Genomic DNA, 14656 nt, shown 5'->3' with positions numbered 1-14656 from the left:
TAAATTTTTTTTGTTTGAGGAAAGTTCTTATTTTCTATCTTCTAAAATTTGGTGTAAAGAGAAGAAAGGAAGCAATGGAGTAGTCTTTCTTCACCACTACACTACATGACCCAGTCTCAATAGCCACTTGAATGAAATAGTCATTGGGTAGATTTTGGTCGATGTTGTTAGAGGCCAAGAGAGTAATGGTAAGAAGAAACAACATGTAACTCTTGTATTTTAAAAATAATTTGCTTCAGTCCATTGAAACACTCTCACAGTGTCCCCCCCCCCCGACCTCAAAGTTTTATTATGAAACATTTCAAACACACAGAAAAGTTGAAAGACTATAATGGTGAATGTCCACCACATAGAATCTGTTGTTAATATTTTACCAAAATTAATCACATGTCTGTCTATTGATCTATCCATTATTAATCCTCTTTGGGGCATGGGTGAAGAACACATTTCGAAGTAAATTGCAGACATTAATATACTTCTAAATACTTAAGCATATATGTAATTTATTAGAGTTCAGTATCTGTTTATAGTTTTCTTCTTTTGATATAAACGTTATACATAATGAACTACCTAAGTTTTAAGTTTGTATTTGTTGAGTTTGGTTAAACGCATCTAACAGTGTAATCCAGACTCCTGCCAAAATCTAGAATATTTTTCCAAATAGTCTTTTCTGCCCCATCCTTCTTCTCTTCTTTTTAAAAAAAATTTTTGACATCTATCCATTTTTGAGAGACAGAGACAGAGCATGAGCAGAGGACAGGCAGAGCGAGGGAGATACAGAATCTGAATCAGACTCCAGGCTCTGAGTTGTCGTCACAGAGCCCGATGTGGGGCTTGAATCCACAAACCGTGAGATCATGACCTGAGCCAAAGTCAGACACTTAGCTGATTGAGCCACCCAGGCACCTCCCATCCTTTTTCTCTTCTCATTTTGGGATTCCAATTAGACACATGTTGGACCTTTTTATATTGTTTTATGTGCCTCTGAGACTTTTTTTTTTTTTTTTTTTTTTTTTTTTTTTTTTTGCTGTTCAACTTTTTTCCCCCTCTGTCAAGATTGGGTATTATTGACTGCCAAGTTCACTCTTTCCTCTGTCATCTCCATGCAGCTGTTAAGCTCATCCAGTTAATTTTTATTTTAGACATTATATTTTTCAGTTGTTGAATTTACATTTAGTTCTTTTTTTGTAGATTCTATTCTTTGGCTGTAATTTCATTTTCTTTTTTTTTTTTTCATTATTGTGAGCTTATTTTCTCTTATGTCTTTGGACTCTAGCATCTTTGGTAATTCTAACATCTGAGTCACTTAGGTGTGGATTCTGTGCTTTTCTTTTCTTTTTTGAAAGTGGGTCAACTTTTCATGTTTCATTGTGTATGGAGTAATTTTGGATTATATTCTGGATGTGGGTGTTTTGTTGTAGACACTTTAGAATCATATTATATTACTCTGAGAGGGTTTTTTTTTAAATAGGTGATTAACTTAGACTATGCTGCAAATTCTGGGTCTTTGGTGGCAGCTCTTAGCTTTTGTATCTTTTCTTAAATTATTAAATTTTTGTTTTTTAATGTTTTATTTTATTTTTTGAGAGACAGAGTCAGAATGAGCAGGGGAAGGGCAGAGAGAGAGAGGGAGACAGAATCAGAAGCAGGCTCTAGGCTCTGAGCTGTCAGCACAGAGCCCGACCTGGGGCTTGAACCCACGAATGCAAGATCATGACTTGAGCCAAAGTCAGATGCTCAACTGACCGAGCCACCCAGGCGCCCCATGTATCCTTAGTTGGGGTCCGTCCCATATATGTGTGGCTCAGGGATCAGCCAGATATTTGAGCAGACTGTATTCACAGAATTTGGAGCTTTCTCCTTTCCAAGATTCCCACCTTGCTTTCTAGCAGCTGTGGTTGCTCTGAACTCCTCCCTCTGGTTCTTCAGGCCAGAAAGAGTGTGGATTTTTCTGTTGGAGTTTATCCGCCCTGTGCAGCACCAACTTTGGCTTGCCCTCAGGCTAACAGTCATTAAAACAGGCGGCCCTGTTCCCTTTCTTCCAAGAGTCAGTGCTCTCCAGAATCTGCACTGCTTTTGATCACTGTCCAGTCCCTTCAGGGTTTTTGTTCATTTTGTTTTTGGTCTACAGTGTACTGTTGTTATCTATAGGAGAGTTGGGTTTGGTAGGAGGGATCTTTTTTCCTTCCTCCGTTCCTTCGTTTTTTCCTTCCTTCCTTCCTTCCTTCCTTCCTTCCTTCCTTCCTTCCTTCCTTCCATCCATCCATCCATCCATCCATCCATCCATCCATCCTTTCTTTTTTTCTTTTAGAGAAACAAGGAAAGAGGAACCCTGTGCCTGGCCCACCACCTTGTTTTACACCTATCAGTAGTATCTCTCACAATCAGTGTTTAAAAGCTTTGTGTCACAGGATACCTTGATAATTGGTCTTTCTCCTTTTCTTGTGCTTGTTAACAGCATTGAGATTAAGCCATATAAACAGTTTTGTAATCTGTTTTATTCCTATCACACATTGTGAACATGTTTTCATACTCATTGCTTTTTAATGGCTCCATAGTATGAAATCTATAGATGTGCCATAATTTGTTTAATCAATTTTGTCTTCTTAAAACATTTAGGGTGTTTTATGTATTATTTTCATAATAAAAATGAGAAATACCTACCTAGCAATATGTGATAATTTTTCTTTTGTCTTTTCATTAAATCACTAGAAAACAGATTGCTTTTTGGTTTGAATGAGTGGGAAATTGGTTTACACTTAAATTATAGGCTCAATGAAGATGTGGTAAAGCCATCTGATTTTTATTATATTGGAGAGAAAATCATCAGAGTCAAGAAAGTATTCTTGGTGCCTAATTATAGAAATCAGACATGCGCAGGTTGTATGTGTATGTGCCTGTGAATGATGGGTTGACAAGGAAATTTTGAGAAGAAGACAGGACAGAGCACTGTCAGTAATGACTAAACTTATGTTTCAAGTATTCGAAATGTGTTTTGTTTCATTTCTTACTTACCGATGTGTCTGATGACAGCCATAGATTACTGCTTTGTAACCCAGAGATCCCATCGTTAACATCTTACTGCACTTGCTCTGTCTCTTATCTACCTATCCATTAAGAGAATGTGTTTTGAATAAATACTGAAATTTTAAATAGAGCTTTCGAGAGGTGTAAAGTAAATGTTACTTTGCATTTCGTTTTATATTTATAGCACTGTGGTTCTGTAAATTGAGAAACATGCCTTTTGAGCTTTAAAAATAATATCACTGTATACTGTTTGAGAGGAAAATTGGAATTCTGTAAAGGAAAAATGAAATCAGAATATTCTTTTTTAGGTATAGCCCATAAAGGTAGTGAGTCATTTTTGGTACTACTACTCCTGACAGCATATTCTTGTTACCATAAACAGACTTGTAGCAGTGTTTGTGTGCTGAATGATTTAAGGGTTAGCTTATAAGGTGCACAGGCTCCTTAACAAAGCTCTCTGGCATCAGAACCCCCTCTTGGCGCCCCTCTGCCTATGTATTATGCTTGGATTGCACACATAGCTATTTGAACGGGGGTGAGGATAAGATCTCACCTCATAACCCCATATTTTATTTTTCTTTTCTGAACTCAGTGTGAAGCCACCTGTTTTATTGTTTAGCTCAATTCAGAAAATATTGGTTTATACTCTGGGTTCTATTTGAAATGGGACAAAAAGAATGAAAAGATGGCAATAATTTAAACTCTTAAAAACTTTATGCCTCTGTGTTATTTCCAGTGTGATTCTTAACTTTGAAAGGAACTTGATCTATTGTTTTACCCTTTTTAAATTGTGAAATATGCACATGTAGAAAAAAGGAACAACAGAAATATGTAACTCAGTGATTTACTCCAATGCAGGACACGTGTATGGTCACCACTCGAGTAAACAAATACGCACTGGCAGCAACCCAGATATGGTCTTTTGTTTATGATAGGTCCTTTCATTCAGCATTATTTTTGGGAGCTTCACTCAAAGTGTTGTCAGTAGCTTCAGTTTTAATATCTGTACAGAAAATACATTTATTTTCATTTATTATAAATGGCGTGGTATAGTGTTTCTGCATAGCATACAAAAGGTCTTTTTATGTAGTCTATATAGACTACTGTTCATTTTACTGTTAATGGGCATTTGAGTTTTTTCCAGTTTTTGGCCATGGCAGATAATAATGCCTCTGAGCGTTCTTGTACTCGTCTGTTGGTGCACATGTGCAGGCATTTCAGTGGTGTGTATGTCCCCAAATGGCACTGCCATTTCATAGGGCATACGTCTCCCTCAGTCTTGGTGGAAATTGCCAAACTGTTTTCCATAGTGATTGCCTCCGTTTATATTCCCTCCGGCAGGAGTGCAATTTCTTGTCAACGCTTGCTTTTGTCAGGCTTTTTAGTTGTAACCCATGCTGGTGAGTTTGTAGTGGAATCCCACTGGAGTTTTCATTTGTGTGTTTACCTCATGACTAATGAAATCAAGCACTCACTCATGGTTTTGGCTATTTGGATGGCTTCTCTTCTGAAGTGCCCACTTGAGGCTTACAGCCAATTTCTGTTGGGGCTTGCTTTTTCTTATTGATTTGTGGGAGTTCCGTATACATTCTGGATATAAGCCCTTTGTTGGTTATATGTGTTGCACATAACTTTTCCCACTCTATGGGTGACCATTTCACTCTCTTCGATGCTCTCAAAAAATGGAAAATTTCAATTTTTAATGTAGTCCAGTTTATTAAAAAATGTTTTTTATAATAATGCTGTGTTGCATTTAAGAAGTTCTTGCCTGCCGTAAGGCTGTGTAAACTTTCTTATAAATTGACTGAAATGTAGACGTTTTATTGGTTTGCCTTTAACATTTAATTTAGATCCGCAATCCACATGCAATTAATATTTTGTGAATTTTTTTTAGTTGGGATGAGGTTGTTGTTTTTTTCTTCTGTATCAATATCCAATTGTCTTAGCACCTTTTAGTGAAAAGACTGTTCTTTCTGCATTCTTATCCAGTGCTGCATTGATTGTAAATCTAATGTCCATAACAACAGTGTCTCTTTCTGGTCCTCTGTTCTGTTCAGTCTTATTTTATTGTGTACCAGTGTTCTGTTCTTAAAACTCAGTAGCACAGATCTTTCCATCTTGTTTTACTTCTTAAAGTGGATTTCGGTTTTTTTTGTTTTTGTTTGGTTATCCTAGGCCCTTTGTGTTTCCATGTAAATATTTTCTAATAATCTTTTTGTTGATTTCTAACTTTATTATATCGTGGTTAGAGAGCACACTGTGATTTCTGCCCTTCCAAAGAATTGCTCTGCATATCTCAGCATGTGGTCAGTTTTTATAAATGTTTTGTGTCTTCATCAAAAAATGATCTTCTTTTTACTTGAAAGATGTTCTTTATACAAGTAGAAAAACAAAAGGAAACTCAGGGATGCCTGGATGGCTCAGTTGATCGAGTGTCCAACTTAGGCTCAGCTCATGATTTCACGGTTCGTGGGTTCGAGCCCCGCGTCAGGCTCTGTGCTGACAGCTGGGAGCCTGGAGCCTGCTTTGGATTCCGTGTTTCTCTCTCTCTCTGCCCCTCCCCTACTCACGCTCTGTCTCTCAAAAATCAACAAATGTAAAAAAAAAAAAAAGAAAAGAAAAGGGAAACTCAGATTAAAAAAATACAGGAAAATACAGGATTGTGTATAGGGCAAAGAGAAATGCCACAGCACAAGAGAGAAATTACCAGACTGTCTTGAGAGCAGGTTTCATGGCTGATCCCTGGCAGGATGCTCCATGCAGAGCACAGTAAATAAACATGTGCGGATTTCTATTTTATATCTCAAGCACATGTGATTTAGTATTACTTGAGGAAATTTTTTTTCTTCCTCTTGCGTTGGATACACCAGCTGTTAGTTAATAACTTCAAGAAAAGGGTAAAACTGTAGAAACACTTACTTTCAGGATCTGCCAGAGCATCTTTTGGAGATCGAAAGGTAGAACTTTCCAGTTCATCCCAGCACGGAGCCAGCTACGATGTATACAACCCATGCTATAGGTATCAGCACATTTCACCTGATTTGATCCGGCGCCTTCCTCCACGTTCAGAAGCAGCGAGACTGTATGGATCAGGTATGAACATTTTTTGTGTTTTTTCTTTTCGTGTTCCTCTTTAACAAATGTAGAAATCAAATAAAGTCTAAGACCCTGGAAGAGATGATTCTCATGATGAAGAACAAAAAATAAGATAGAGAAAAGCAAGGCTTCAGAAGTGATATGAAAAACATTATGGCTTCTCTGTGGTATTCTATCTGATGTAAAAATTGAAAGATTAATGAATTATGTGTATTGAGAGTTCCAAGTTCCATTTTCTTTGTCCTTTTCTGAAAAGTTTCATTTTCAGATTATTTCTGTATTTTATACATCATCTGCCTATTCAGAAATTCTACAACAGGTATTTGTTAGCTTTTTCTTTCCTGCTCTGTTCAGTGAAAATGATAAATTTACAAACTCATGATGAGATGACAAATGTAAAGAAAGAAAATAGAAAATGCCCAAATAAGGAGTGCCTGGGTGGCTCAGCCGGTTAAGCATCTGACTTCGGCTCAGGTCATGATCTCATGGTTTGTGAGTTCGAGTCCCACGTCGGTCTTTGTGCTGACAGCTCAGAGCCTGGAGCCTGCTTCAGATTCTGTGTCTCCCTCTCTCTGCTCCTCTCCTGCTCATTCACTCTCTCTCAAAAATAAATAAATGTTAAAAAATTTAAAAAAACAAAGTGCCTAAATGATTATAGAATTTTCTCAGTTTAATATTTGAGGACTGTATCAATTTTAGACTGGTATAAATGTACATATCTGATTCATAAAATCCTGTTTTTCAAGATTTTAATGTTATATATAGCTACCTCAACAACTGAATTCAGGGTGAGGTACTGGAAACAAAGCCGAAGTATTTATTTAAATACTTATTTCAGTACTGTGTTAGAATACACAGTATACAGAGTTCCATTCTTTAAGAATCTCCTAATTTAGGGGAGAAGCTAGAAATATAGACTAGAAATACAGGAGCACATGGAATTCAGTATTTTTTTTTTAATGTAATAAGTACTCATTAAATAGTTGAATTGCATTTAGCACAGAGGACCTATGTTCTCTTATATCATTCCTATGGGATATAGAATTGAGTAATGAAGCAAAAAGAATGAATATTTCCTGCTTGATGGTTGATGTGGATGTGAAAATGTATTGTTTGATTTATATTGCTTTCTGTTTGGAACAAAAGTAAAATAATTGTAAAAAGTTTTAAATTTTATTAGAAGAGGTTTTTTGTTTTTTTTCTCATGTTTATTTTGAGAGAGAGAGAGAGAAAGCGGGTGTGTGCACGCACGTGGGAGAGGGGCAGAGAGAGAGGGAGAGAGAGAATCCCAGCAGGCTCTGTGCTGTCAGTGCAGAGCCCAACTTGGGGCTCCATCTCAGGAACTATGAGATCATGACCTGAGCCAAAATCAAGAATCAGATGACTGAGCCACCCAGGTGCCCCAAGAAGACTATTATCTCTTAAATTGATTGCATTAATATTCATGATAGATAGAACTAAACAGAGATTTAGTTCATGGTGAATAAGTAAAATTCCAATGTTTCTTCTTTAATGTAAAGACATTTTTCCATGTCCATTCGTAGTTTGTGATTTAAGGACCAGCAAACTTCCCAGTTCCCCTGGGCTAAGCAAGTCTATGTTTGATCTTACAAGTTCATCCCAGCGGTTCATCCAGGTGAATTACTTATATAAATGTATACGATAATTTATTTTCAAGCTAAAAACTCAGAAATGTGTGAATTACATTAGAAACAACATGTATAAATCTTTCGTAGATAAATCTATGGTAATATCTGAAGAGTTAACACTTGGCATTTCCCATGTATATTATTTCAGGAAGCTCTCAGCTGAATAGTAAAAGGCAGTAGTTTTTTTTGTTTTTTTTTGTTTTCTTTTTAATGAATCTTACGTCTCTTGGTGTACACTCAGGCAGTCTTGAAGGCAGTTGGAATTTAAAACGGTATGGTTAAAAGTGCTTATTGATTTAACCTTCCTTGTTGATCGTAACTACCCAGTAAATACAAAATACTATTTCTATTCAGACATAGGGCCTAATTAACATTAACACAGCATCCTCCTATTTTTTAAATGGAATAATTTTTTGATGTTTAAAAAAGTTTCTTCTAAAAATATAAGTAAATTGTAATCATTAAAAATTGGAAGATAGAGTTAAGCAAAGTGAAACGACAAATCACCTATATTCCTGTAACTGAGAATAAAAGTGCTATGAAAATATTGTTGCATATACTTGCGGGCTTTTTTTCCATGTGAATGTATATGCATACATTTTATTCAAATGGAAGTGTATTCTAAATAATCTTTAGCATCCTCAGTGGAGTTAATATTTTACAGAATTAATTCTTCATAGCACCAACTTTTTAATGCGTATCAGAATTGGAGAACTTGTTAAAATACAGATTGCCAGGCCTCACCCCCAGAGCTTTTGAGTAGCCCTGCACTGGGGCCGGAGTTTGTATTTCTAACAAATTCCTGGATGATGTTGATGTTGGTGGTTCAGAGGGACTGTGCTTTCATAACCGCTACTTTGCAAGTTTTTAAGTAACAGGGCACTGCCAGATATATTCTTATTTTTACTTGTACTTTCAAGTATGAACGTAAACGGTGATCTCTTCCTCCTTATTATAAAACCAAACCCCAGACAGCAAAGGCTTTCCCCGTGTATGATCTAGTAAGCTCTTTAAGACTTTCCTATTAACACACACAGAAAGCTTTTCTTCCTCTTTACTATCTGACCAGTGACACTGTTGATGGTTAGCATGCAGTTTGATGCTGGGGGCATGGGGAAGTTGGGGCATAAGTTTCAGATCCTTGAACTTTGCTGTGTGATATCTGACTAGAGACCAATTTTATCTGTAGAGACATGATTCCCTGTCCAGTGTGCCTAGCAGCTCTTCTTCCAGGAAGAACTCCCAGGGGAGTAACAGAAGCCTGGGTAAGGAGTAAAGAACCTTCTTTTTATTTTCTGAGGGGAATGAATTCTACCGAGTCGTAATTTGAACATATAGTTGATAAGGTAAAAAAGGAAAACTCTAGATGGTTGTATCCATGTTACCGGCATATGAATACTCAGATTAGATGGCCCACTTTTTGTGTTCGGGCATGAATGCATCTTTAAAAAAGGCATAGCAGTTGCACACATCTTGTTTGTTTGATATAAAGTATACTAGTGAAGGAACTTCCGGCAGCATATAGGATTAAAGCCATATCATTTTTTTGTGGGAAAGTTTATCTTAGTTTTAACTTAAATCTCATGCTATACTTGGGTTAAGTTCTTAAGCCAGGCACTTTTTACAGCATGCCTTCCCCTGATATAAAACGTTGATGTGTCATTTTTGTCTTATTAAAGTGGCAATTTAAAAGAGTAATTTTGCCATTTTTCAGTTGTACTCTTAAAACTGGATTGTATCGGGGCGCCTGGGTGGCTCAGTCGGTTGAGCGGCCGACTTCAGCTCAGGTCATGATCTCGTAGTCCGTGAGTTTGAGTCCCGTGTCGGGCTCTGTGCTGACAGCTCGGAGCCTGGAGCCTGCTTCGGATTCTGTGTCTCCCTCTCTGCCTGCCCCTCCCCTGCTCATGCTCTGCCTCTCTTTGTCTCAATAATAAATGAAAACATTAAAAAAAATTGGATTGTATCAAAGCATGATTGGATTAGAAGGATTGCATAACATTTCAAATGTCCCTGTCTTTTACAATTCAGATACAATTACTCTGTCAGGAGATGAAAGAGATTTTGGGAGATTGAATGTGAAAGTGTTTTATAATTCTTCAGTAGAGCAGATCTGGATCACAGTTTTACAGGTAAGTTAACTTAGTTAATACCAACTTTGCTTACAAAACTGAATATTTTCACTATAAGCATCTACTGTTTCTCTCAGTGGGGAATGGGACAATACTTTCTTTGGAATTTAGGATTCTGTAACATTTTGCAGAAAACTGTATTTAGTAAAGAGTAAAGAAAATAAATCTGTAGGTATGATGGAATTATGGTTTTAACCTCAAGAAGGAGATTGATACGATGTCTAGAACATTAAATGTCAAATTGTTTCAATGTAGATGAAACGAGAGCTCAGTAGATTAGTTTACTTTTATAGTTTGTATTTAAGTCATTAACTCAAGAAATACATCAAATATTTGCATTGTCAGAGTCCTTTATAAAATTCAATCTGTATTTTCAATTTTTTTAGTGCAAAGATTTAAGTTGGCCTTCTAGTTGTGGAGACACTCCTACTATTTCTATAAAAGGAATACTAACATTGCCTAAACCAGTGCATTTCAAATCTTCAGCAAAGGAAGGCTGTAATGTAAGTGGCTGTTTTTGTTTTAATTTCTTTTTATGGGTTTTTTTTTTCATATTTGTCACTCTAAACCACTTAAAAAATTGGAATAAGAAAGTGTTTTTGGGGGGGAAATTGCAAATTATATACCTCTTGCTTTTTAAAGATAATTTTGAGCCTTAAAAATATTTGATACATCAGTGTCCAATATTAAGATGTATTTAAAAAGAAAATCTTTCTTTTTTTTTAAGTTTATTTAATTTGCGAGAGAGTGAGAGAATGAGCTGGAGAGGGGCAGAGAGAGAGAGAGAGAGAGGAGAGAGAGAGAGAGAGAGAGAGAGAGAGAGAGAGAGAGAGAGAGAGAGAATCCCACGCTGCTCCACACTGCCAGTGCAGAGCCAGATGTGGGACTTGAATTCCCAAACCGCATGATCATGACCTGAGCTGAAATCTAGAGTTGGACGCTTAACTGACTGAGCCACCCAGGCACCCCTAAAAAGAAAATCTTAATCACTAAAGTATGTACAAGATAAACAATATCTAAGAAGACTGTTTTTCTTGTATGAAAGGAAAATAAATGTATGTATTTTTATCGTCCCTCCTCCTACCCTGCTTTGGCTTTGTGAAATAATTGCATGATTGCAATAAATTTCTTTTAAATACTTCCAGCTATTATAACTGGAAGACTTATCCTGACTTTGGTTTTATAGATTTCAGATTTCACATTAGTTTAAATACATCTTCATTTTTGTCTCCTGATACATGTTGAGAGGTTAGTGTTTTTCCATGCAAATGAAAGGTGTTTTCTGTAAGTACATATAATTTAAAAATAAGGTTTCTCAAATGACTAATACCATGAAAAAATTTACTCTCACTAGTAATTATAGAAATATGAATTTAAATTGCATATTGCTTTCTCTCTTTTTTTCTTTGCTTATTAAAATGAAGAAAAAAATTCATAAATACTCTAGAATATAGAACTTTCTGGAAATTATTTTGACAAAACACATCGAAACCTTGAAATATTTATGTGCTTTTACATAGTAATTCTACTTGGAATGTGTTCCATGGAAGGAGTTTAAAAGGCAAATAAAAAATGTGTAAAGTATTCTTGGCAGTTTTGTTCATAGGGGAAAAGTTGGAAACTATCTACATGTCTTAATAGGGGATCGGTTGAGAAAATTCATGGTATATATACCATGTGTATGAGTTTCCTCTGGTTGCTGTAACAAAGTACCACAAACTGGATGGCCTAGAGCAACAGAATTTTCTCTCCCACAGTTTTAGAGTAAGTCTGAAATCAAGATGTCATTAGTGTTGGTTCTTTCCTTCAGCAGCGAGGGAAAATCTGTTCCATGCCACTCTCCAAGCCCCTGGTAATGGTTAGCAGTCTGAGTCATTCCTTGACTTTGTTTCATGCTTCCATCTTCCCATGGCATTTTCCTTCTGTCACTGTGTCTTCATGTGGCCGCCTTCTTACGAGGACTCTAGTCCTAGTAGATTGGCAGTCCACCTACTCCTGGATGACCTCACCTTAACGTCACTAGCTACATCTTCAAAGACCCTATTTCCAAATAAGGTAACATTCTGAGTTACTGGGGGTTAGAACTTCGGCATATCTTTTGGAGGCCAAATTTAAACCATAACACTGTGTGATAGAATACTGGGCAGCTGTAGAAAATTTTTAGATAGAATTTTTAAGGACATGGAAAAATGCTCTTAAGTAAAAAGACAGTAATCAAAGTTGGTTTATATGTATTAGTATCTCACACTGAAAATATGCCTTTTAGAAAGTCTAGATGGAAATAAATTTTAATTGGTTATGATGCTGACACTCAAAATGAATCCTTCCTGAATTAAACAATTTCACTTTCTGATTTTCAAATGAAACTGTGAGTTAACTTAGGAAGTTAGGAAAAATTGTTCTTATATTAAAGTTGGCATGGGATCTTACTTTTAAGATTTGTTACTATTTATCAACTTGTTTACCTCTATTATAGCAAAATGTGAAGTCAGCCAACATACTTATTACTTCATGTGTAATCTCATTGCATCTCAATTTAAAAATTAAACATTTTATGTATACTATATTGTTGGTGTGGTCCTGTGGTTGAGACTCTGAGAGAAAAAGATAGCTCTGGTGGTTGGGAGGCTCTCAGAAACAATTTTGATTATACAGACATAAGCAATTACAATAAAAGTGAAAATTTGGGCGCCGTATCTAAGATACTGATTTTAGTTACCCAGATCAGATATCTTGTCTTTTCAAAAGGAAAAAAAAACAAAACAAAACTCCTTTTCAAACGAAAGCAGTAAAGATGGGAAGAAGGAAGTGTATAGCAAAAATCAGTCTAGTGTCAAGAAGATGTTAGAATAACAAAATATTAAAAGTAACAAAAAGAACATTTGGGAAAATATTCTGAGCATGAAAAACACTGACTTGCTGCCTGGACTGGATGCTAATGAGAGAAGATAGGACTTTTTAAGGAGATTGATTTTCAGATTGGAGAGAGTGGAGCAAACATCACTAAAAGTGAAATCAAATCCCAAGGTAGGTGGGAAGAACATTAGAAAAAGAATAGAAATAATTTAGGTCTCTTAATGTGAATGGATAGATTTGGGGTACTTCCTGAGAGAGCACATGTGAGATTCTTGAACCACTTACTGTTGAAAAATTGCGGTGGATAGCAGGAATGAGGCCCCAGAACCAAAGATGGAAAACAAACCCAGTTTTCAAAAAGGAGAAAAGCTATATTCTGCTACAGTTGGTGTTGATATTGACCTGAATCCCTTAGTAATTAAAAGGATAATTTGTGACTTCCGCCCTTTTGGCTCCCTGAGCAGCGCCATCACGGTAGGCAAGAACAAGTGTCTTATGGAAGGTGGCAAAAAGGGAGCCAAGAAGAAAGTGGTTGATCCATTTTCAAAGAAAGATTGGTATGATGTAAAAGCACCAGCAATGTTTAATATAAGAAATATTGGGAAAACACTAGTCATGAGAACTCAAGGAACCAAAATCACATCTGATGGCCTTAAGGGTCGTGTGTTTGAAGTAAGCCTTGCTGATCTGCAGAATGATGAAGTTCCATTTAGGAAATTCAAGCTAATTACTGAAGATGTTCAGGGAAAAAACTGCCTGACTAATTTCCATGGCATGGATCTTACCTGGGACAAAATGTGCTCCATGGTCAAAAAATGGCAGACCGATGATTGAAGCTCACGTTGATGTCAAGACTACCAACGGGTATTTGCTTCGTCTCTTTTGTGTCGGTTTTACTAAAAAACACAACAATCAGATTCGGAAGACCTCTTATGCTCAGTACCAACAGGCCCGCCAAATTCGGAAAAAGATGATGGAAATCATGACCTGAGAGTTGCAGACAAGTGACTTGAAACAAGTGGTCAATAAATTGATTCCAGACAGCATCAGAAAAGACATAGAGAAGCCTTGTCAGTCTGTTTATCCACTCCCTGATGTCTTTGTTAGAAAAGTAAAAATGCTGAAGAAGCCCAAGCTTGAATTGGGAAAGCTCATGGAGCTTCATGGTGAAGGTAGTGGTTCTGGAAAAGCTACTGGGGATGCTAAAGTTGTGCTAAAGTTGAACGAGCTGATAGATATGAACCACCAGTCCAAGAATCTGTTTAAAATTCAGACATTTAATGGTGACAAATAAAAAATCTTATTTGGGATGTTTTAGATAGATAGATAGATAGATAGATAGATAGATAGATAGATAGATAGATAATTTGTGACATTAAGAAAGGCAGTATCCAGGATAAATTCTGGAAAAACAACCCATGGTCATTGTCATCTTAATTTACACTGAAAGATATTTTTTTGTTGTAAAAAATTAGACCTTCCTTTCCTAGATTATAAAATGTTATTTTCATTTCTTTGGTATTGCCATATCATCTCTTTTTCAGTCCTTTTATTTATATATTTTATATTATTTTCCTGCATTTTTTTTTTAGAGTATTGAATTTATGGAAACTTTTGTATTTGCTATTAAACTCCAAAGTCTACAAACCGTAAGGCTTGTATTTAAGATTCAAACCCAGACACCCAGGAAGAAAACCATTGGAGAATGCTCACTGTCACTCAGAGCTCTTAGCACACAGGAGATGGATTACTCTTTGGATATAACGCCACCTTCAAAAATTTCTGTAAGTGATAGTAGTATCACTATAAAAGTGTTTTATACTTTAAGAATTATTTTGTGGCTGACCTTCTGTTGGAGTATAACTTGAACACTCTAGAATATATTAGAGGATCGGGAAG

The 14656-nt window shown here is 36.3% G+C and overlaps 1 protein-coding gene and 1 pseudogene across 5 annotated transcripts in view; both read left to right on the top strand.

Moving 5' to 3' along the window:
- The window catches only part of TC2N (tandem C2 domains, nuclear), a 44657-nt gene that overhangs the window by 16243 nt on the left and 13758 nt on the right, over positions 1-14656 (top strand). For all 5 annotated transcript variants that reach the window (XM_058740043.1, XM_058740046.1, XM_058740047.1 and 2 more), the window contains 6 exons: positions 5953-6120; positions 7668-7759; positions 8962-9037; positions 9801-9901; positions 10288-10404; positions 14350-14541. In XM_058740043.1, coding sequence (XP_058596026.1) covers positions 5953-6120; positions 7668-7759; positions 8962-9037; positions 9801-9901; positions 10288-10404; positions 14350-14541 — 746 coding nt within the window. The remainder of the gene's footprint in view (positions 1-5952; positions 6121-7667; positions 7760-8961; positions 9038-9800; positions 9902-10287; positions 10405-14349; positions 14542-14656) is intronic.
- On the top strand, positions 13076-14038 carry LOC131517652 (small ribosomal subunit protein eS1-like; annotated as a pseudogene).

Source organism: Neofelis nebulosa, chromosome 7 (genome assembly GCF_028018385.1).
Source record: "Neofelis nebulosa isolate mNeoNeb1 chromosome 7, mNeoNeb1.pri, whole genome shotgun sequence".
Taxonomy (NCBI): domain Eukaryota; kingdom Metazoa; phylum Chordata; class Mammalia; order Carnivora; family Felidae; genus Neofelis; species Neofelis nebulosa.
This window is presented reverse-complemented; position numbering and strand designations above follow the sequence as displayed.